This window comes from Corvus moneduloides, chromosome 5 (genome assembly GCF_009650955.1).
Source record: "Corvus moneduloides isolate bCorMon1 chromosome 5, bCorMon1.pri, whole genome shotgun sequence".
In the NCBI taxonomy this organism is placed as follows: domain Eukaryota; kingdom Metazoa; phylum Chordata; class Aves; order Passeriformes; family Corvidae; genus Corvus; species Corvus moneduloides.
The window spans coordinates 63,415,100-63,439,905 of NC_045480.1; the positions used below are offsets into that span (position 1 = coordinate 63,415,100).

General features: G+C 40.0%; 1 protein-coding gene across 3 annotated transcripts in view; it reads left to right on the forward strand.

Moving 5' to 3' along the window:
- ELF2 (E74 like ETS transcription factor 2) overlaps positions 1–24,581 on the forward strand; it is a 36,657-nt gene extending 12,076 nt beyond the window's left edge. For 2 of the 3 annotated variants that reach the window (XM_032108829.1, XM_032108830.1), the window contains exons 4-9: positions 16,321–16,434; positions 17,400–17,573; positions 18,523–18,609; positions 21,719–21,911; positions 22,295–22,648; positions 22,882–24,581. In XM_032108829.1, the coding sequence (XP_031964720.1) occupies positions 16,321–16,434; positions 17,400–17,573; positions 18,523–18,609; positions 21,719–21,911; positions 22,295–22,648; positions 22,882–23,509 (1,550 nt within the window). In that variant the 3' untranslated portion in view covers positions 23,510–24,581. Of the gene's footprint in view, positions 1–9,632; positions 9,738–16,320; positions 16,435–17,399; positions 17,574–18,522; positions 18,610–21,718; positions 21,912–22,294; positions 22,649–22,881 lie in introns of those variants that run through there. The other variant, XM_032108831.1, reaches the window with a different exon arrangement.
- The last annotated feature ends 225 nt before the right edge of the window (positions 24,582–24,806 follow it).

Consider the following 24,806-nt stretch of genomic DNA (forward strand, 5'->3'; position numbering starts at 1 on the left):
GAGCTGCTGCAAATGCACTCCTTATGTTTTTAAGCATAATTTTATGGCCATAATAAACTGGGGGAAATTACAATTAAAAACTTGTAGCTCTTCTATAGGAATAGTTTTATGTAAGCTGCCGTTCAAAGAAAGGGGTGTGGGTGCTTCCAAGCCTTGATATTTGAAAGTATGGTCTTAAAATTTATAGAGCAGTTGATACGATAATTTGGTGTCTGTGGCTGGAGATGGTAAGAGATGTGTCTTGACTGCATGTGGTTTGTTGATGTTTTCTGTGTTGGTTTTATTTTAATTTCACAGTTTGACATTAATATGTCCTTAAAAATTTAGTATAAGATAATCATATATTAAAATCAGTTCAAATATTTATTTGTTTAATGGTTTTGATCTAAGAATTAATGGGCAGTGAAAAGCCAATAAACAGCGGAGGAGAAATTAAAATTAATGAAGATTTTAAATTTATGAATGCACACCGGTTCCTACTGTATTTTAAGTATTATTCGTGTAGTGTATACCCCATTAATCCAGTGTGGTTTTCATGGTGTAATTATACATGACAGTGAGCAGAGGTCCTTGCACAGAACTTGCGTCCAGTGTTGGTGAAAGGAGTGCTTAGTTTAGGCTGTTCTGAGGGAGGCAGTGTTACGGGGCATGTGTTGCAACTGACATGTTTTGGCACAGCCAGGAGTCCTTCTGAATTATTTGTTTTACAGAGAGGTAAGATGTGTGGAGAGAAAGTATGAAAGCCTGAAGAAACATTCATTTTGGTAATGCACCATTATTAGCAATGAATTGCAGGACAGTGAATCTGAGTGCACTGGTTTTTAATTTGAATTTTGTAGTAGAGATAGGCTGTGGGTAGGTAGCAATTTAATGTAGGTGAGGTGGTAACAGGTGCCATGGTAATTGTTAATGAGAAAGCAGGCTAAGGCAGTAAACAAGGTATAATGTTTAAAGAGCATTTTAAGGTGTTAATTTTTTGAAGTACATACCTTTGTTATGCTAATAATCCCAATTTAGAGAGGTGCAACAGTTTGATTTCTGTACATCTTAGAAAAAAATCTATTATTGCTAAAATAGTCTCAATAGATTCTACTTCATAAACAACAGAATTAATTGCTACAAAAATATTCATGTTATTTGATAAATGATCATTGTTGCACCAAGAATGAGTAGACTTAATACCTTTTGTGGTTCTAGACTCTACAGGCAGTATGGTAAATACTAAAACCCATCTTAAAGAATCCTTGGCAGTACTTGAAAAGGATCCCTTTTCTCATAATATATCCCCTCTTTTTCAGTATTTTTCCTGTTGGTCATGGACCTGAATTTTTTGCCTCTCTTTTGACAGTTCATTGGTCATTCCAATGTCTACTGATTTACGTGGTTTATTGCATTACAACACAGATTTGAAGAGCCTTGGGCTAATTTGCAGTTAATCTAAAGTTTCATAGTTTAGTAAAATGTAGCATTATTCTAGCCTCCAGAGATAGGGATCAGTACCCTGTGTGAAAAATGTTGTAGGGAAGCTGCTGTGAGAAAATTTACTTAGGGTGCTAAAGAAATTATCTGTGCTGTGCACTAAATGGTTCTACTTGTGGTTTGCTATGCAATGAATGGATTTGAGACTGTGTGGACTATAAGGATAGTCAGTGCTGAGCCAAGGGCAGAATCAGGACCCACAATGTTGTTTTTAATTTAAAAATTTTTCACATTTATGAAACCACAATTCAAATAAAATATACTATATGATCATATAAATACTCATGAATTTTTAGTTAATTCTAGTGGAGTATGAGGTTTTTTGCCTAACAGACTCCTTTCCACTAATCTATCTTGATTCATTAATCAAGGATCATTATTTATAATTAATCCTTTAACTGTAAAATTAATCCACTAACTACCAAAGTACAATTCAAGTGTCTTTCAGCAAACAAGAAAGACTTAGTTGTTCATGTTATGTGTTTATTCCAGAAAAAAAATGCCTATTTGCTTGGAATAGAAAAAGGAGTTTTCTAGAAAAACAAAATACAGAAATTTGGGTCATTTCAGGTGACCTTATGACATTCTCTGTGGAAGTAGTGAGTGCCTTTTGTAATGGTTGGAAGGGGAAATACAATATTTAGATTGACACAGTTTTTAAAGTTCTTTCCCTTTTTGTTTGATGCGCTTGGGACTAGTACCTTTAGATTACTGAGGACTGAGTTACAGCCTTAAAATTTTGTCTACTGCAACAAAGTGTTTGTATCATAAAAGACACGTCCTTCTTAACAAGTTTTTAATAATACTCAAATTTTATTGGATTTCATTTCGTCCACAGTTTTTTGTCCTAAAAGTAATTAGCCCTACAGTTTTAGGATTTATTCAGCAATACATAGTAGCAGAAGCTGCTTTCTTTAAAGAAGCAGTCAGTCTAAAGTTAACAACTGCTACAGTTCTGTTTATTTTGTCACCATACAGAACTTGTAATGTGGATGTGTAGGTGTGATAATGGGGTCATCTTATTTTGGAATTTGCCATAGGAGCAGTACGGAAGGTAACACAGTCATGGTCTGCAGATCTTAGACATGGAGGATGCCTACTCTTTTAGTTAACTAAGACGTGAGTATTTAAGTATTGCCGCTGTAGATCCTGATTTAATTGTTTTTGTGAATCTAACATCTTGTATAAATAGGTTTTTTCCCCTTGTTTTTTTATTAATCATCAAAGCACCAAGTACAAGTTTGGGATTTATTTTTTCATCACAGCTTTAAGATTAAAAAGGAATCTTATTTTCAAGAAGCTGAAATATCAGTCAATTTGTGAACTGTCACCAGTTTTTTTTTTTTAGTTTCATGTCCTATAAGAAATCCTCCCTTTGGTAAAAGTTGAAAATCTGTTTTGATTCTAAAACTGTTATTGCCACAGGGGGGTGGAAGATACGCATGAAAAATGTGGATCTGAAAAATGACCCTTTCCAGGATGGAGAAATACTGGGCTGCAAAGACCAGGAAGTTCAGTTGAAGCTATCATGTAAATTGATAGCCATTTTTAAGGAGGGAGGATGTTGAATCAACGGGGAGTTCAGGCTTAACTCTCCCCCAATTAAAACATATGGATAAATAAAATACATACTTTAAGGGAAATCATCTTCTTCAGTGGAAGTTTCAGATTACTACTTACACAGTTACCACCATGGGAATCAGTTTTGCATCTCTATGTCTAGTCTTTAGTTACTGCCTGTTCCTTCTGTCTTTATATGTCTTCCCTTATTATGATTAAAACTGCTTTCTTCTAATGTCTCTTATGGAAATTTGAGCCTGTGAACTCTATAGTTTCTATGATAAATTTTAATCAGTTAAATATTATCTACTAAGAACTCTGTATTAGATCTAGTTAGAATCTTACCTTTGCGATTTTGGTATGTGTGTGTAAGGGATAGACAAAACAGTGTTATAATTCATTCTGGCCAGACATCATTTGATTAAACTTCCTCTCAGGAAAAATGAGGTAACACAAGTATCTGGGGTACATTTTGTTAGTGGTGACATACCCTATTGACTGAACGTGAGAACTTACACATGCAGAGAGACCATTTGCTTTAGAGGACAGTGCTGACTACAAAAAAAAAAAGTTTGGACATTCTAACAGCTTGATTAAACTCTCATTTTAAGTTGGTGCTGTTCCTCAAAGAGCTAAGACAAAGCCTATTAGCTGGATAAAAACAAGATAAAACTTTGCTTGCTCTACTGCAAGAATTAGATGCCTCTTACACATTAATGGGTTAGGAGTCTATCCTTTGAATTATTTTTCACACCATGCTGCTATTGCTACTGAAGATCCATGTGAATCCTCATTTTTCCAAGAAGTCCACTGCACTTTTGGTAGTTAAATATCAGTGACAGTGAGGCAAAATGATTCCCCTCGTATTGCATGTGTTATTGTGTAGTGCTTGGAGCAGTTATGCCAAGGGTATATACATCTGTTTTCAGTAACATTCTTCATTCAGGAACAAAATGCAACTGCAACTTAGATTTTATGTCATCTTGGTTGATGTTACCTTTTCTGAGAAATTAAGGAAAAGAGCTCTACAACTGCTCCATGGACAATAGTATTTTAATGTAATGGTAACAGCCTAGTTGTGGTGTCCTGTTCTTTCTAGATTTCAGGTTTCTGCCTTACAGCATTCAGTGCTCCATTCATACCAAAAGCATGCTACAAGACTATTTTGTAATAAAACTGAATTTAACTGCACATTTCAGGCATAATTTTTATTTTCCGAGGCTGATATGAGGCTAATTCAATGGTTTGCTAGTGTAGGGCATTATGGGTTGGGCTTCAGATGCACAGAGGGATTCTCCTCTAAACTCCCAACTCCAATTGCAGCTGGGAGTGAGAATTTGTAGGATGTTACTGTCAAGACTCAGCCACAGCATTTTACTAATGTAAGCTGAAAAATTTGGGGCTTTTTATCTTGAAATTAGAATGTGATGGGGCATCCAAACCCATTGTGGTATGAGTGCACAAGAGTTAGTGGTGTTTATTGATCAAAAATATAGTCACAAACTATTGAAAGTAATAATTTTTAAAGGTGATCTGCATATTAAAAGGGAGCTTGTAGTTGACAACAAACTGTAGGATGAGAGTAAAGCCATATGTGTTTGAGCAGAACATTTAGTCCTTAAAAACATTCAGTGGGCTTATAGAATAGATGTTTGTTGTTATCAGGAAAGACTTAAGGACTTCAAAATTATAGATCTGGGACAGAGAAATTGCTCAAGTGTGACATAGTTGATATGCCAGCCTATTACCAGTCTCAAATACTGTTAATTTTGTAAAATCATACAGAATGCTATGCAAATACCTGACTTACCATTGTCAAATAGACTGCCCTGGCAAGAAGGAATTTCCTTATAAAGCAGGGAAGTGTAAATATTGATTGTTTGTGGGTTTGAGGTTTGTTTTGCTTTTTTTTCCAAGACAGCTGAGTTTTCTTACTCTGCATGCACAAGTAATAATGCTGGAATGTAGCACTTGCTATTTTGATTAACTCCTTTTCAGTTTGTCAAAGGTAGTATCAAATCCTGAGAATACATTTGTTTTTTGTCTGCAGTCATTAATTGCTGTATGAATGTGACATCAGGATCCTGAGTCCACTCAAAGGTGCAAATTGTAACAGACACATGGCTTTGGTATTGTTAGACTTCATATGGTGTAGTCAAGAAGATAAGCTTGGCATAGTCATGGACCCCTTTCCTCAATATTTCCCTGTTTCTTCCAGGGACACTTCGTGGTTGTTTTACTATTTGGGCATTTTCTACTGTGGAATCCACAGTGGGTGGTAATGATTATGTTGATGTTCTGATAAAACAGATGGCTGCATTTTCTTACATGTTTTCTGGCATTTAACTGTTAAAAATGCTTCTTTTTATTGTTACCTTTGCAATGCAGTAATAGCTATCAACAGTTTGATGGCCTGCTGTTGAAGACAGCAGCTACTTCAGTAATTATTAGATGGGAATTTCTTTAGAATCCTGGGCAAAACTGAACTTTCTGTAACTTTAAAATTAGTAGGTGATTTGGGCACTTGGGACAGGGCATACCTGGACTTCTGAAATTACTTGTGGCTTTTTGAAATGGTTGGCATTTTAGGATTGTTACTCTGTTATCATTTGCAATTTCTCATGTAGACTGCAAATACTACCCTCAGACAGATTGCCGTCTACCCTCCACTTACTTAAATTAAGCCAAACAAATCACCTCTGTAAGAATAAGCAACTGCTTTATGACAATTGCCTTTTCCAAGGGTAGCTTTGTCTTACTAGAATATAACTGGAATCCTCTGTGGCTAAAGTAATTAAATGCACACAGTTTTTTCTTTCTGATTAATTATTTGCTGTCAGTGGAGGGAAAAGGTGCCATTTTAAGGCTGTACTTTTAGCATTTCAAGCTACAGTGCTTGTGAAGTAGTTTTCCAAGAGAAACTACAGTCTTATCAAAGAATGTTTTCATCATATTTGTGAGAGTTGTAGGAAGGGCAGCTTTGCATAGGGGACTGTAGGAGTGGAGAATGACAATTCCTCTATGAGCACTGAATACTCTATTAGTTTTGAGGACTGCTCAAGGAGATGGTTAAGATAATTGATGATTCTATTCCAACCCAAGTCTGAAAATCTGATGAAACCCACCAGTAAATTCTACTTTGAATTTACTTCTGCTGTCTTGGATGCAATTAGTCACATCCAGCTGCTTTTTTTGAGTTGTATTTCACTTTTTCTAAAGAATCAGGATGATGTTTAACTGGTGTATATTGCAGAGAAGAAGTGATACATTTCCTTTAATGTGAGCAAAGTTGTTCATATCCCCTAACCAGAAAGCACGAGCTGATAGATATTTTACTCCTGTGTTATACAACTATGGAGACACAATTCACTTGTCTTGAAGTTACTTAAGACTTATGACAAACAGGAATGTAGTAAGTAGAAGCATAATTTTGAATGGTAGCTTTCCAGCTTATCAAACATTTTGGCTGGGGTTTTTTCCTGGCAGTTGGTAAATGTACCATGTAGGTCTACCTGGCTATCTTGACAGCTGAACTTGTGGGTTAAAAAATTACAACAAAGCTTAGTCTCTGTATACTAACAGTAAAAACAAACAAACAAACAAAAAACCCCCTCAACAATAACCTAAGTTAAATAAACATGTTTCTGTCTGACAAAGACTGATTCTGATCAGGGATCTGTTCCTCTACATATTTTTTTTTTACTTTTTTCATGCCAGAGAAATAAAAGTACATCTGCAATTTCCTGTGGCCCTGTTCCATTACAGTTAGTATTTCTTGCGTCACTGGGCCACCCCCTGAGTAGATTTTGTAGCCCTCTTTGTTAGCCTAAAAAGGAGGTTTTGAAAGAGATTTAAAAGTTAAATGCATGTTTACTTTTTTCCTGTTGACTGTCTTTTTTTCCCTGAAATAATAAGATTTTATTAGCATGACAAATCAATTAGCATTCATAAGATACTAGAAATCATATAATTTAAACAGCTGAGACTGCAGGACTTTTGGACAAAGTTGCATTCCTCCTTAAAGACAGTGTTATGCTTTAATACTGTACTTATAGGTATAAGGTATGCACAGGTCACTTCATAGATTTGTTGTGGTTTTTTGCCACATATTAATCTTGAAAGTGCACAGGCTCAGATTCTTTTCAAGTGATTGGAATCCTCTTGGGCATCCAGTGATATTCTCTCTGTGTATGATCAGAGAGAGGGAAGAACCAGAACACTGTGCAGCTGTTCAAGTCCATTTCATGTGAACTGGAAAATACTGTGCTAAGTCTGTGCTTGTAGTTGTAAATAAAAGCTATTTAGGAAACTGGTATTAAACCAAGAACTTCATGTTTAATACTCTCTCTTCTTCATTTCGGACCTACGGTGTTTGTCGAAAGTTACACAATGCCAATTACTTGCGTGCACTTATTCAAGGAGTCCACACATCTCAGGCAAAACTTTATTGGGTATGAATTGAACACTTTCGTTTGTGACTGAAAGCTGCAATCAGTAAACAATCCTCACTGAATTACACAGCAACCAAAAAAAAAGGAAAAAACTGTGAGTGCACCTTTTCCAAAGTATGGTAGTGCGAACTATTGACATGGGTGTGGATCTTCAAAAGCATTTTGTATCTCAGTACAGCTTTTGTTCTGGATCTAAACAGACAAACTTTTAAACTCTATTTTATTGCTTGAAGTATGGGTAAATTATAATTTTTAACAAGAGGAGGTACATAGGATAAAGTGACAGGACTACAGGGTTATTGCAGTACTCTGTATGTAAGCTGAAGCTACGGTGTTGCTACACTACACCATGTAAGGCTTCCACTTCAATCTCAGGATGTTCTAATGAAGGGCTGTTAAATTTTATTGCACATTTAAGTGTGTGCCTAGCTAAAATGCCTTTTCTTGTCCTTGGGCTTTTCTCCACTCGGTAATTTCTGCTGGAGAATACAGCAGAGTTCCCTAGTAGAAATATGCTGATGGAAGGAATTCTTGTTAGTACTGCTGTTCCACCTCTCTGAATAACAAAAGCTGATGGGAGCACTCTGCTGTTGGCAAAGCTGGATCTGCCTGAGAGCTTTTTGCCCTCAGAGCTGGCTAGTTGCCTTTTTTATCTATGCTTCTGGCTGGAAGGATCTTGGCTGGCAAAATTTTAGCACAAACCTACTCCTAGATATCATGGCCTGCATGTGAGAATCAATGATGTCACTTGCAGGTCTTGCTCTTTATCTGATGAGACGATGAACAAACTTAATTCTTTACATCCAGGAATAGGTGACTGCGGTCTACAAAATGCCTGATTTTTCATTTGTGTATTTATTTGTGTACTATGTATTAATATTTGTGTATTATAAATATTATGTATAAATACAGTCATGGAAATGTATTCCTAAAACGTCTTGAGAGTTGTAGTGAAGGAGTAGGATTTGTCAAGAGTTTGAAGCACTGAATTTACCAGCTGGAGGTGATTTTTGCTGGATACTATTTTGTGATTTCAGTGGTGAGGAAAATTGCTTCTAAATTGTTCCTTCTAATCTAGGTCCTAGGACTACTGAAATTTGAGAGGGGAAAAGATTGTGTATTGTCAGATTGCAGCTGGAGCCCTTCACCTTCTTTTAATGGAGCTGTGAAGCTGTTGTGTTCAAGGAAGTCACTGTAGGCAGCAGGTGTTTGCCAGATCCTTGGCTTAACAATGTAGGCCTCCTCAGGAGTATGTGGTGTTAATGAAGGAATTCATGTGTGTAATTTCCATGCATAGCTCTGTGTAAGACATAATAGGCTTTTCTTGGTGCAGCTGCTCTTGGCATGCAGCTCTGAAGTTTTACTCCGGGAGTAATCAGGACAGGGACTTGTTGGGAAGTGTGGAGAGTGTTCTCTGACTGGTGCCTCTGTTCAGGGTCCTAGGAAGTAATGCTGTGGTGTTACTGAAGCAGATTTCTTCAGAGGGGAGTGGATGCAACCCTAAAAAGTGGTGGTTTTTTATTTAAGAGAGCAGTGAAACTTTTTTTTCACTCCACAAGTCTTTTCACAGAATAGATTTGATGAAGGATGGATGGGGCTTCTGGCTAACTGGAATCAGCCCTGTTACTCTAACGGAGATGAGATGGATTGCAGGTACGGAGCACCGAGCTTTTCTGGCGAGTTGTTACTAACACAGGTGCCCCAGGGACCTGTCAAGGAGAAATCATGTTAATGCGTCAGTGGTCGCCTCGGTGAGGACTGTCCGGCTTATCCTGGTACGCGGTCTGCCTCGGTCAGAAAGTGTTACCGGGGCACGGAGGTGCGGGTGGGCGAGGGCTGCGTGGAAATGGAAGGGAAGGCGTTCGCGGCAGTCCGGGGACAGCCGGACTGCGCTGCGTCCTTGCCCTCGGGCGCCTCTGGAGCCGTCCGGGAAGGCGCTGCCTGTGCCGCGGGGCGTCTGGCGCGGCCCGGCGGCTCCCCCCGCCCGCGGGCGGCCCCGCGCTGCGGCGGGAGCCGGCGCGGCACTTCCTGTCTGGGGCGGGCAGCGGAAGGACCGCGCGCGCCGCCCCGCAGGAAGCGCTGCCGCGCGCCGTGGCGGTGACCGCTCCGCCCGCCCGCGAGAGCGCGCTTCGCCGCTGGCCCCTGCGCGCGCCCGCCCGTCAATGTGAAGCCGCTCCGGCAGCGTAAACATGGCGGCGTCCGTGCATGAGGGGCCCACGAACCAGCTCGACCTCCTCATTCGGGCCGGTGAGCTGCGCTGCTCCGGGCCGACGCGGGGTGGGAGCGTGGACGGGCCGGGGCGGGGAAGACACGGCGCACAGCGCGCTCCGGCGGCGGGCGGGAGGCAATGGAGGGCAACCAGGAAGTGATCACCTTGGTAGCGGCCGGCCCGGCGAGCGGCTGGCCCGCGGTACTTGCCTCCCGGCGCGGTTGGCACCACCGCGGCCGCCGTGTCGGGAATTGCGGCGGGGCGCGCGGAGGAGTTTAGTGGGGTTTTGGAGGCTGGGGCGAGAACCAGGAAGTGCGCGAGGCTGTTGTCCTCCCGCCTCCCTTGGCCCTCCCCCTCGCTCCGAGCACTGCCGCCACGCTGTCTGAGCAGGCAGGCCGAGCGTCACCGCACACTGCACGCAGGGCCGCGGCCCGGCCTCCCCGGGTACCGCACACCCGCGCGCGTCCTCCGCTATTCTGCCGCCTGGCCCCCGTGCCCTTTTAAACTCTGCTCTGGCGGCGGGGCGGGAGGAGGCGCTGCCGGCAGGGCCGCGGCCCCACGTGTGCGACGCGGGGGGGCGGTGGCGCCCCCTCCCCCACGCGTGCCGCGTAGCGGAAGCGGCGCGCTCCCCCGGGGCCCCGCGCAGAGGAGGGGCCGCCGCCGCTGGCGGGTGGGGGGCGGCGGCTGCCAATGGGCGCGCGGCGGACACGGGAGTGGCGGCGCGGCGTTGGCGGCGTGTACGGCACCGGAGGAAAGCCGACTGTAAACACGGAAGTGGCCGCGCCGCCGCCGCACGTGGCCGCATCTGCCTGCGGGCGCCCCCGGCGGGCGGGGGAAGGGCGGGCGGTTGCGCCGTCCCGGGCCGAGCTTCCTCTCCGGGCAGCTCCGCGGTCATGGCGGGATGAGGAGGCGCGAGGCCGCGGGAATTCCGTTCCCTGCCGCCGGCCCGTGCAGGTGCCGCGCTTTCTCTGGCCGCTCCTCCGCACCGTCAGACATTGCAGCCCCCGGGTCCAGCCGCTGCCGGGACTCGGGCCGTTTACCTGAGCTGTAGAACTTTTTCGGGGTTGCATTCAGAGACATGCCTGGTTTGGCCTCTTTCCATTTTGTTAAAACTGTCTGACAACAGGATACTCCAGTGATCCCAGCACTTGTCTTAAAGTGTGGTAAAGCCCTGGAGAACGAGCAAGGTTACAACTGACCCAAACCTCAATGCAGTGTCAAGCATTCAGATCTCCACCGAAGTTGTACCAGATCTGGTTTTATTTTTGCCTTTACAACATGGAGTTCAACTTCTAAAAGTAGTCCTTGGAACCATAAATAGTACAGTGTAGGGCATTATAGGTAATGAATTGTGCAGTAGGTGCACATGAATTTACAGAGAGAGTCAAGCTTAATACTGGCTTTACATTGACATGGCAGTGAGTTTTTACAGGTCTAAAAGTAAATGCTCTGTCGTTTCCTAGTGTATTAAGATACTCTTTTAAAGAGGGCCAAGTCACATTTATTTTATTTAATGTGGAAAAATACCCAGGTTTTTTTGGGGGGGGGGGGGGACCCAAACCTCAGACACGCAAAAATATCCCACTACAAAGCAGTGAAGAACTGTTCTGCTGAGTAACCAGAAGGGGAGTAGGTCCTAAGCATTTGGACACTTGAGTCTATGATGGAGCAATAGCTTCACTTTGCCAGTAGAATACATCTCCGATTTTTGCAGGTTTCACTGCTGCAGATTTCAGTGAGTTGTTTTTTACTTTTGATTGTCCATAAATAAAGAACGTTTAAGTAGTTGATCATTGTGTCAGCACCTTCTTAAGTCACTGTAACTAGATTGCTTGAGAGCCAGCCCTTAGATAAATAATGAATGACCTTTGCATTGCTCTTTCTGGTGTCCTTTGTCATACTGATCTCATTAGCCCAACCAACTTCATTCCTTTTTTTTCCATATTTGCATTGGAGTGAGTGATACCTACGCATGTCTAGTATTCCTATCATCATACTATCAAGATACCATATCTGTTTATTTAGTTTTGTATGTAGATGATATCACGTGGATTTAAGTGAGGAATTCTTTATCCTAAGGGATTATAATAATTATATGTTGCCTTTTCCCATGGCTGCTGGTTTCAGTGTTGACAAAACTTCAGTGTTTGATAACTGTGGGAAGTAAGAGGAACCAAAGATGTTACTGCTTAGTGTTATCTTAATTGCCAGTTGTAAGAGCAACTCTTAAATGACTTTACAAAGATATGTTTTGGCTTTATAGCTAATATTTGTGTCAATATTGGGCTGATGACATATGGCTCACAGTGAAACAAGTGTTTTGAGATGGTTGCTCTCATCTTTGTTATTGATTTGCCTTATGCAGTGGGTTAGGCATAATCCTTAAATTTTGTGCAGCTGAGAGTGTGGAAAAGAGCCAGGCGTAGGGAAATACTAAAAATCCAAGGAATTATTTTTCAGTTTCTGAATAAATATCCACCATAAAACAAGCAGTAAACTGAGAATGCTTTCTTTTCCAGTCAAGTTTTGCATACAGAAAGATTTCTGGATATTACCTATAGAGGTAATTCAACTGCTTTTAATTAAGATGTAGCTTAAGCACTGTTACTTCCACTGCTGTTTTTAAATGCTGAAATAAAACAAGCATGTGAACAAGCATTAAAGTAAACTTTAATGTGGTTTGTTAGTGTATGTGTAGTCACTCTTGACTGAGTTCCATGCTTGGAATTGTGAATTCTTCATTAAAATCTTGCTTTGGTTGCCTGATAGTATTAAAGGGTAAGCTATTGCAGGTGCTGCAGTTAAGTGTTGGCCTTGTAAATGCAGACACTGATAGCACTTCAGGTTGAAGGGGGGGAGAGGAGAGCTGTACTGCAGTGCAAAAGAGTACCATTTTGAAAATTTCAGTCTGCTTTTTTCATCTCATAAATTTCTTTCATTAATTTTGTTCCAAATGGATATGTTGCCACTGTTTTTTTCTGTAAAGCTGAAGTACAGCCCTGTCAGATTTAATTTTACCAAGGTTGGTATTTTGTAACAGTTGTTGAGAACCTTGAATAATCTATAGTACACACTATTTGGGTAGAAAGTGGAGCTAGAAGGCATTAGGCCAACAGTGAAGATAGACATCAACTAGCCTAGTTATCTATTTACACTTTAGATTTGAAATTGTTTTCTAAGTTGGTTTTTTTTGTTGTTTTTGTTTTTGTTTTTGGTTTTTTTTGTAAATAGATAAAAAATTTTTAATGAAATATTTTAAAATAAAGTGCCATGGACTTAGATTCTGTCATAAAAGCAGTAAGATGAGATTTGGGTTAAAAGAATGGAAGATAAGTGGTGGTATTAGCTCTGATGTGTTCTCGATCAGTAAATGGCAGTTCTCATGTTACTCAGTTACCAAAGTCTGGAAAATTTACTGTCATCCACATAAACTACTTTGCTTCATTTGGGCAAGTGACAGTTCTTCCTGAAATGATTGCATAATATAACAGCTACACCTTACATTGTTTACTCAAACAGTACGGTCTGTTTTAGCTTTGGGGTCTTGCTTATAGTTGATAGCATAAATATAATAGAAATAGAATTGGGCATTTTTAGAGAAATGGGTGGTACACTTCAGTCTTTGATTAGAAATGTTTCTGCCCATTGTGATACTTGTGTATCAAAGTGTTGGAAAGTTGTGGTTTTTTTAATTGTGGAAGCCTACTCCTTTGGTTTGCTTTTAGCCGCATCTTTATTGTGAGAAGTGTTACCAAGTGTTGTGATACAAATGTAATTTAGTTGATGACACTTGATCAAGTCATCTGCAAGAAGAGCCGCCTGGTTTTTTTCTGGTCCCATCCCCTCTCTGCGAGAGCTTGTTCCCCTACTTCGTCTTTCATGATGTGTTTTTTATCTGTATTTTTCGATATCATGTCTTCTATCTGAGCATTCTGACATACTGTCTTCTGTTAGACATTTTCTAGTGTGTCAGAAAGATACTTTACATAAATTTGTGTTGAGGTACAAATTTCTGCTTTTTTATTCCTACTGTATTGGCGCAGTAACATTGCCTGTGAGCAAATGCAAACTCATGATGTTCATTGGGTAAACAAATAAATTCCTCTGAGGCTAAAACCATGTACTGGTTAAAGGACAATTAGCTAACTGGGAAGACTTGAAACTTGGTAATAGAACTGAATTTAGTAAGTGTTTTAATAGCTGTCCTTTTGGCAATGTTAGGTTAGTTTGTTAGCTGTCATGATAGACAGACAGCATGTGTTGTTCGAGCCAAAGCCAGAAGTGTTACTATTTTTTGCTTGATATTTTTTAGGTGACAGTTTTAGTGGAGTCCCAAGTAGCTCACACTGGAAAAGCATCTGTGAAGTGTGTATTTTCCAGCGTCAGAGGCTTTTGTGGAGTAGATAATGCTGTTTTTATTGGAAATGGAAGGGTTGCTTAGGGGAGAGGTCGAGTGACTCCTTTGCTCTGCTGTTACGGTTTTGCAGTCTTAGTCCCTAATGCTGGTTGTATTTCCTTTCTCTCCACTCTGGTCCTTCAGCAGAATGCCCTAGTACTGGAAAACTACATAGATGGCTTTCTGCTGTCTTTCTTGCCTTGTTCCTGCCCTCTGCTAAGTACCTCTTAGTTGTGATGCAGCATCTAAACTGTTCCCTGTAGGAAAATTTTGTATACTTTTAAGCATTTAGGAATAGTGAATTCAGTACCCTCTTACAATTGAAATTTGTCAACTTCTTTACGAAAGTCCTTCTTATACTGAACCTAATGGCACAGAAGCAGCTATTTGATTAGAGAAGCTTTGCTGACATGCTTTGAATCTTATTGCATGCATTAGAATAATAACATAGTAAATACTGATTCAGACTTTCTAATTTCAGTACTGTTGTAGAATTGATACATTTTTAACGACTATCTGAATATTGTTCCTGTATTTTGATAATCAATCAGTGAAAATTTTTATGAGGTAGATGAGGGAAACTTAGTCATCAATTTCTGTGCAACTGAAACTTTTATTTAGAATGAGAAATGTTTAGGCAGAGGGTTTCCTGCAGGGCCACTCTGTTACAGTGCAGGTGGTCAGCCTCTGACTTTGGATATGCCCAAACAGCTGTTTGGGAAGGAAACACTTGGCTGAGCATGGGGAGCATCCAGGGTTTGGAGCTGGGGAAAGGGCTCACAGTGCAAAATTCGTGCTGGTTGCCACTGGTTATCCAAGGAACAGAGTGCACAGTAAAGACCCTTTCCTGATTTTCCTGTGCTCTTAGGTAGGCTTTTATTGTTCACAGCCTGGGGTGAAGCAGTGTTGGAATGTCAGCTGTAACAGGCATCTACTATTCCAAAAGATAAAGCCCTCTAAATAGCATCCCAGGCCATAGCTAATAGGCTGCGGTGGGAATCCCATCAACCAGACATCAGGTGGGCAGCAGGCTGGTTCAGCAGGAACTTTCAGTCACCCGTAATTTTGCATTTGTGCATCTTCCACATTTCATCCACTTTCAGATTCTGGTTGGTATGTTTAATCTGCTGGCTAGTAGGTTTTTCAAGTTTTTAATCCCTGGATTTGAAAAAACTGCAGTATGCTGGAAGGCTTTTACACCCTTGTGAGCCTGCAGGGAATCAGTGTGTATCTGGCGTTTCCTTAAGTCAGAAGCAGCTCTGGCATTATTTTTCCCTGCTTTTCACTAAACAAACCTTGAGTTATTTCTTAGATGTTTTCAATAACAACATAGGTGCCTCGAAGTTTTCATAGAGAATTATTCCCAAATCCTCTTTAGTTCTGTGATACTGGAGATAGGTGACTCTGCTTAGGCTAAAGATAGCTCTCCTGGTTGCTGGCTGCCTTGCTGGAGTGGTTTAGCTTAGAGCAGATGGCCATAAATGGAAAGAGCAACTGGAGAGAGCCAGTTACCTTGGCCAGAGTGTGGATAATGAGCAACAGGTGCTTCTGCAGTCACCACTTTTCAAAACCTTTACAAGGGTGAGGAATATGGAGTTAGCTGTGAATAGAATTGTAGTTTTACATGATATGTTGGGGGTTTTTTAGTGTTGCTGCTGTGTTCAAGGTGCTGTGATCTGCACTGCATCAAACTTACCTGTGCTCTCTTGAAGTTGCATTATTTTTGATTAATTAGTTTTCCTAAACTTTCAGAACTTGAAAAAAGAGCTGCTTTTACCTTCTTCCCTTAGTTTTTGCATAAAAGCACACCCTTTATACTGTTTGTTGTGCTTTGTGTTTTTTTTTAACAACCAAGCTGCTAAAACAAACTCACAATTATTTTGAATGTCAGAAATCAAAACAGGATTTATGTTTTAGAAATTAATCTTATATCTATATACATATCTATATATATATGCATACACAGATGCATATATGTATATATTTATCCAATAGACTGAAAATTTTAAGAGAGGTGACCTTTAGGTCAGTGTCCTTTAGGAGCAGTGTCAGTTCTGCTTGTCTTGTGTCTTCCCTAAATATTTCTGTTGATGGGAAGGTATAAAAGGTGTGAAGACATCTGATAATCTTGTGTTTTTCATGTTAGAGAAGTACAGTTGTACAGGGATACATGTGGACTTTTATAAGTAACCTGTTCTCATACATTTTTTTGTATCCTTCTGCAGTGGAAGCATCAGTTCATGGCAGTAATGTGCACTGCACAGATAAGACAATTGAAGCTGCAGAGGCCTTGCTTCATATGGAGTCTCCTACCTGCCTGAGAGATGCCAGGAGTCCTGGTATGTCAGCCACAGTCTCTGCTCTGGGAGCCATTTCTCCTCCTACTAATGAGTAAAACAAGCAAAGTGGGAAACCTATGTCTGTGGAGAGCTGTATGCTGTTTAAAACAATTGCCTTCATATTTAAAAACTACTGATTTGTTTTGAGTTTTCCATGATTTCTCCACCCTGCAACAAATATACTTACAGATTAAATAATTTATCTGAGAGGGGTTGTTGGAAAGAGATAGCTGAGTAACTACATATTTAAAATTAATTTTTCCCCCTAAACATCACAGCATACTTTTTCACTGTGCAGGTGACAGAGCTCTGGCACAGATTGACCAGAGAGGCCATGGAGACTCCATCCTTGGAGATATTAAAAAGTACAGGATCCTGGGCACCTAGTTCTAGGTGGCCCAGCTTGAGCAAGGAGTTGGACCAGATCCCCTTCTAACCCCAGCCATTCTGGGTTCTGTGAATCTGACATTTTAGATTGCAAGAATAGTTACTTTAAGGGAAAAGTATTTCTATTCATCTTTCTATTTTAGAAAGCATACCTGAAAACAATGTGTTGCAAAGTGTTAACAGTCTAAAAAACCAAACCTTAATGCTGATGATTACTTTAACTGGTGTCCCTTCTGAAGTTACTTAATATATGTTGGATGAAATGGTCAAGCTGAAATGCAAAGACTACAAAATAGGAAATGGAGATCAGAGTAATGATCAAAGATGAAGCTCTAATTTGTTTAAATTAAAGTTGAGTTTAGTTCTGCAGAATATTGGTGTGATACCTTTTTTTGCCTAAAACTACTGACAAGTGTGCATGTTTTGGGGAGTTGGATTGATTTTCAAGGTGACAGGATTTTGGAGCAGAAACTTGCTACACCATTGCATATGCTTTGTTTAAAATAATTTTATGTAAGCTACATTAAAATAATTAGGTAGAAACTTCATCTGATACTCTTTTTTTTCTTCTCTTGTAGTGGAAGTTTTTGTCCCTCCTTGTGTGTCCACCCCAGAATTTATCCATGCAGCCATGAGACCTGATGTGATCACAGAAACCGTGGTGGAAGTATCAACAGAGGAATCTGAACAAATGGACGTATCTTCTGTTCCAACTTCCCCTGATATCCATGAACCAATGAAAAAGAAAAAGGGTACATACAGCTTTTCATAGGAGCAAGCTCATGTTTACTTCTGTTGTTCACTGCCATGGATGTTACAGTTGATACAGGGGAGGATGCATTGGATGGTCTGATCTCTTTGCTCATACAAACAGATTGATGGGAGTCTGAAATGTGAGTTCTTAGAAAATGGGTCTGCAACAAGAAAAAAGAAGGAGCAGGAGAATGAGCTTTGACAAGCCATAAAGGAAGATGGTGTCTGTGTTGTGTATTTTAACACAAAGTGGAGGATGGATAGAGGATTCAAAGAGGACTTCTGTGGTGGGTAACCACTGATGTCTGAAATATGGGTATATTTGGAGAGACGGTAGACTTGGGGTTCATGCAATGAAGCAACAGGGTAAATACTAACTTAAAAAAACATAAGTCAGTTTACAGAATCATTGTAAGATCTTTGTGAAATTTTTGTCTTTTGCATTTAATTGGCGTGTCTTGGAGGAGAAACAATTCAGAACAGTGTTTGGTTTCTAAGCATTTTGCTATCAAATGAGAGGTTGGCACCTGGTAATGTTGTTCTAGTCTAGCAGTTTTGTTAAAGGCATCAGTACAGTTCATAACTTTAGGAATATTGATTTAATAGAGTTTCTAGACATGCTGAGATGGTATATATACTTGTAATTTAGAGGGAAACAAGTGCAATGTAGTGATAAAGTGATATAAATCCAAGATCTATGAGTCTTAGATTTAATAAAAATGCACATTAACTTGTCTGCAATTGAGTTGAATCTGCCTATGAAGTAAGCAACCCAAGGATAATTAAACTGGAAGTGCAGTAGTAATCTAAGAATCTAAGTTTATCCATACCTTTAGCAAGGAAACAGCAGGGGAAAAATACACAGACTGCTTTTTTCAGCAAAGGCAAACTATAAAATTCTACTCTGCATGTGATTAATACTTCCTTTTCCCCATGTTTTATGTGCAGCTGGCCGTAAACCCAAGACCCAGCAATCATCTTTATCTGATGGGTCTCCAGATCTAGGTATAAAGAAGAAACCTAGAGAAGGCAAAGGTATATTTTTCCTTTTATTGAGTCTTTAAAAATAAGCAGGGTATGTGTATGGTATTTATCACAGGAAATTTACAGATTTTAAAAATCGTATGGATGAGATTGTACTGACTTTATTCAATGTCTTCAAATTTGTTTGTACAAGATCTAGCACAAGGATGTATGCTCTAGGAGTCTCCTCTAGAACCCTCCACAGTTAATAGGCTTTCCCACTTTATATTTGCTTTGCTTTGTGGTTATTGACGTGTGATGTCTTTTGTGTTGTGTATCAGCTTAGTGCTACACATACAATTCTTTAAGCTACTGCTGTAAGACTTGCTCTCAAGTAGAGGCAGCACATGAGCATTTAGAAAGGTGATTGTTGGAAATACGATTTCTTAGTTGACTGACAAACTTCAGTGGGAAGTTCCTTGACTAATAGGTTCCAGTTAGTTTAAGGGGAAAAATAAATGGTGATGTGTTTCTGTATTGGTTGAGTGGAGGATTATGTGCAGGAGAGTTCTACTTCCCTAATGTTTCTCCTGATAAATAGAGGTTCCTTTCTTGAACTCCAAGCCCCTACTATTCATTCAGCAAGAAGACAGATTGGGACAGTTGCTCACAGGTTACCTTTGAGGTGGCATGCAGCGTATCAGCTCTTCCCCTGGCTACAGGTGAAAAATCTGGATCTCTTCTCCACCTAGTGCACTGAAAAGTTGTTTGGAGATGTTGCTATAGCTGGGAATAACGAAGTTTAGTGACTTGGAGTGGCAACATGCTAGCTGAAAGAGCTCCTCTATTACTTTAAGATTTGTTTGAAAGCAAGGTCTCTGCTGTTCACATAATACCTTATCTGGCTAGAGCTCCAGAATCATCATGTCAGTAGGGCAGGGAAGAATGACTTCATGGAGATGTTTGCTCATGGAAACCAGTGCAAACTCTAATTAAACTTCCCTGCAGTGCCCACAGTTGCCCACAGATTTGGTGTAGCAGTGGACTTCAGTGGAGATGACAGATTTTGTATCTGCTATATTGAAAAATACCTCTTGTAGCCTTCTTGAACCCTTACTTTTCTTTCTATTTCAGATTTTAGTATTACAGCTTTCCATGACCTGAATAGTACTTTCTGGTTGTCCCAGGTCCTAGTTTCCTGCACAAATAATTTGAAAAGGGAGGCCTGTATTTCTCTCTGTTCTCATTTTTGTGCTGGTGATTTCAACTCTATAGCTTCTTGTTTTATGAAGTGGGAGATGATACTGCTTTGTGGTTTTTGGGGGACTTTTTAGCTTTCTTTTAAATTTATTTTATTTCTATGGCCCTTCCTAATGACCTACATATGTCTCTTTTTCTCTTGAAGTATCTCATTCCATATTTTATACTACAACTGCAATAAATTAATTTTTGTTCTTGATGTCCTGCAAAATATTTTGTTAACTGGATTTAATTTTTGTTACTTATTTTAAAAAATTACTTGCAAAGGTAGGCTATTTCATATGCAGCATGTTTTTGGAAAACCAGGTATTATTCTGCAGTTCAGTACTATCAGAATTAAGTCATGGAGGAGGAGATGGTGCACATTTGGAAAGGGGATCCCTTGTTGGCATTCCTTCCTTTGTGCATGCTGGGTACTTTCTGGTGCAAAGTGAGGCAGCTGTAAATCTGATTTAATTGTGTCCTACAGTTTATTTCTTCTCTTGAAGTTCCTGTTTGCTTTCTAATCCTGAAGCCCACTTACATTGTTGCAAAATATCTATTGCAGACCTACAGCATTTGGTGGTCGACCCAGAAATTCTCCTTCTAAGGAGCTAAGGAATAAAACCCCAGGGATTAATTCCCTAAAATCTAGGATGATTTAAAAATTCTTGAGTTCTCTTGTTGACTGGTTCCTCACATAGGTCTTATTCAAATATCTCTGAAATCTAGTTGGGTTTTGGTAGTCAACTTAGTGTTGTTTGGAGCCCATTGTAAAGTACAGTTTTTATCTTTGAGGTGTTTTTCCGGAAGATGGAACCTGTGATCTTCCCTATCCTTTGAGGTTTTCAAAGATAGCTGACTTCTCAAAATCTGCAACAGTGGTCTTCAATCTGCCTTAATTTATTTTAATTATCTTTGCATGGCATAACAAGTGCTGTGCTAGGGCTTTAAATCTCAGGAATTATTGCCCTTTTTTCACCCACACACAAAAATATAATTTGGTCCATGTCCTTGGAGGTAAATAATTGTTATTAATGTTCTGAGGTAATTGTCCTTGTGGATCTGTCTTAGTTCTCCCTTCTCAGAAACTTGAGGAGTCTTCCCCAGCTGTACAAATTGGAACGTGATCTGCTCTTTTTCTTTGGCATCTCTTCCTCTTTTCCTAGATGCATATGGTCTGGTCAGAATGCAGACGGACCCTGTGTTACATTCTGTGGCATCCTGATAGTCACTGTCACAAACCCCTTCTTGGGGATTCTCCAGTGAAGATGGTACACCTCTTGAATACCTGACAAGTGCATTAAATTCTTTAGCCTGACTTCATTTTATAACCCCCTGATTACAGAAGAGTACATGGGATTTCTGCCCTGTTCAAGAAGTTGGACTGGCTTTGCACCTAGAAGGATGTTGGTCACTCCACAACATATTTGGGAAGGATCAGAACATGGGGCTGTCACCAGTTAGTGTGAGAGCCCCAGATGCTGGACAAACTTAACCACAGTTGAGATGGTTTGTTGCTGCAGGTTGTATGCCTTTTAAAAATTACGTATTTATTTTCTCCTGTCCTTCAGTGTCATAAAATATAATGGCATTTTCATGCCCTGTTTAATCAAATATGAGAAGAAAATTCTGAGTGCTCGTCCTGCTGAATAGATAGGTACTGACTTGGAACACCCTCCCATACTTCTTTTCAAGAACTGAAGAATGGGTGTTGAACAGGCTCCTGTGCTGTATAGCAGATCACTTGGATCAACTCCTTTCAGAATGTAAATATTTATGGAAATGTCAATAAACTTAACAGAATGAATGAATATATGCTGGTTACATCCTCTGTGTAACATTGCTTGTAACGCAGGTCATGAAGAGTCACCTAAATATGGAGAACTTTCTGTTATCTTTAAAAGTGGCTTTCTAACACACGAATGCTTTCTGATTATAGGAAATACAACGTACTTATGGGAGTTCCTTTTGGACCTTCTTCAGGACAAAAATACATGTCCTCGATATATTAAATGGACTCAGAGAGAGAAGGGAATCTTTAAACTTGTGGATTCAAAAGCTGTCTCCAGACTCTGGGGAAAACACAAAAACAAACCTGACATGAACTATGAGACTATGGGAAGAGCTCTGAGGTAAAAATTTTTAGATTCTGAAGTTACCTACTACAGTTTAAAATCTGATTCTTAATTTTGCCCATAGAAATATAACCGTTCTGAAATTTTAAAAACTTTACCCTCTTGCAGATTTAGCCTTCAGTCTTGCAGTCCCTATAACTTTTTATGTTACCAATGAATTTGCAATTTTAATTTCTGAAGTATATATTTGAAAGGTCAGATTTTTTTCAGGTAGATCCCTCAGATCCTTTGCCAGTGTGTGTTCTCACAGCTTCTTTCCATACCTCCTTTTATCATAGATTTTACTGTGATTACTTCAGGTTTTCTTGTTAGCACAGATTGAGATTTTCTTTAAAATCTGTCACTATGTTGCTTACTACTTAATTGTACTTTCCTTGCAGATACTACTATCAAAGAGGAATCCTGGCAAAAGTTGAGGGACAGAGGCTTGTATATCAGTTTAAGGAGATGCCAAAAAATATAGTTGTCATAGATGATGACAAAAGTGAGTCCTGCAATGAGGATTTGTCAATATCTACAGATGAAAAGTCCCTGGAAAGAGTGTCTTTATCTGCAGAAAACCTTTTAAAAGCAGCACCCTCTGCACGTGGAGGAAAAAATTCCTCTCAGTTAAGCTGTACCAGAACAGAAAAAGCAGTCACCAGAGTTGTGAATATTGCCTCATCAGCTCATGACACATCCTCATCTCGTCCTTCTACTACCACTGCTACTGTCCCAGCAACAACACCTCCCAGGTTTGTGTTAATGGGGCTGTTAAATTTCCAAAGTCCTATTGCTAGATGTGCAAAAGGTTTGGGAGTAGGTTCTTTGCTTGCTGGCTTGGCTTTTTCATTTTTTTGTTGTGATATGGTTTGGTTTAGTTTTTTTTCAGAAGCAACTAAAAATCTGTCTCTCTTAGAATTGTCTGTCCTTGTCATCTGTAAGGATGCCCTGTGTTTTGGCCTAAACACACACATTTATTTTGTAGGACTGTTCGTGTGGCAATGCAAGTGCCCGTTGTCATGACCTCTCTGGGACAGAAAATCTCAACGGTGGCAGTGCAGTCAGTAAATGCAGGGTCACCGTTAATAACCAACACAAGTCCAACCACAGCAACAACTCCAAAGGTAGTAATCCAGACAATCCCTACTGTGATGCCAGCCTCTGCTGAAAATGGAGACAAAATCACAATGCAGCCCGCCAAAATCATCACAATCCCTGCCACACAACTCACACAGTGTCAGTTGCAAACAAAAACGGGCCTGTCTGGGTCAGGAAGTATCAACATTGTGGGAGCCCCATTGGCTGTTAGAGCACTAACCCCAGTGTCCATAGCTCATGGGACACCAGTAATGAGACTATCGATGCCTGCTCAGCAGACCTCTGGCCAGACTCCTCCCAGGGTGATTAGTGCAGTTCTCAAAGGTCCAGAAGTTAAATCGGACACAGCAGCTTCAAAACAGGAATGTGAAGTGAAAACACTGCAGCTGGTAAAAGAAGAGAAGCCAGCAGATGGAAGCAAGACTGTGACCCATGTAGTAGTAGTTAGCACACCCTCAGCTATTGCCCTTCCTGTAACAATGAAAACAGAAGGAATCATCACATGCGAGAAATGAAGAATAGGTTTCTTCCAGCATGGACTTCTGACTGTTACGGTTTTGAATATACTGACATAATTGGGGGAGGGATGTAGATGGCTATCACCAAGTCATAAAGGAGAGTTTTGGAATGTTAATAAACATGCATATGTTGAAGACTTACTGGAAAAAAAATTATTTTCCTGTGTTTCAGTGGGAATTAAACCACATTGATATGCAGTTAAAAACTGCCTCTTCCAGTTGGGAAACAGCTGAACCTATGGAGAAGGAAAGAGGGGCTGAAAAGGGACCAAACAATTTCACTACGCTACTGGTTACCAAGTTACACTAAGACCTGAAACACTAAGAGAGAGCTGTGTGAGAGGTTTGCCTTGGTTTTTAGTTTTCATTGTTACGCAAATGGCAAAATTGATGTATTTTTTCTGCATACCAGCGATTACTACTGTGTGCCCACAGTACTCAACTGGTGCTATGTGAAAAACTATGCTACTAGGTATTGTAGGAAGTGAAATAAAGGAGATTAAAGAACTTCTAAAAGAAGACAGAGGCCTAGAGGGATTTTTGTATCATACAGCTTAAGCAGGTTCAAATTGAAAGCCTTAGACTGATTTTCAGTTATCTTTCTTGAAATAAGCTAATGGCTTGTTTGTGTAAAGCTTTTTTTATTAAAACAAATTTTTTAAAGACCTTGTACCTAGCACAGTATTGTTATAGAATGACATGTAACATATTTTGTATGGTAGTTAAAAGTCTGTCTAAATTTCTTAATCGTGGACAAAGTAGCAGCAGGTTTTCTGCCTTCTGCTGTACCATGCCTGTATCTCTCACTTAGCCTTGACATCTGTGCATACATTTCAGTTTCAGCTCTACTCTCACTTCAAAGGTCACACCCAGCATGAGCTTTTGTCAGGTAGTTCTAAACCTGTACATTTTTTTTTAGTTGAAGTTAAGAGGGAAGTACCAGTGTTCAGAACGAACTATAATAGTTTGTATATTCAACGTTTGAAGTATATTCTATTTTGTTGTACTCTTGTTTCAAAAGTGTATTCAAGTAGGTTTTACTGAAATACAGAAAGAAAATTTAATGGTGTTTGGTCTGCTTTTTATTTTTTCCTTCTTCCTTTCTACTAACCTGTTAACCTTCTTTTTTTATTTGAAATCTTCCAGGCATTTATTCTAATATAGATGATACAGTGTGAAATTTTGGGACTCCTCACTGCTTCAAAGGGCTGACCAGCTCACTCACTCAGTTGTTTAAATACCTGTGAAGCTTGCTGTAGCTGATGAGGTAGCTTCTGACAGGAGTCTAGTTCTT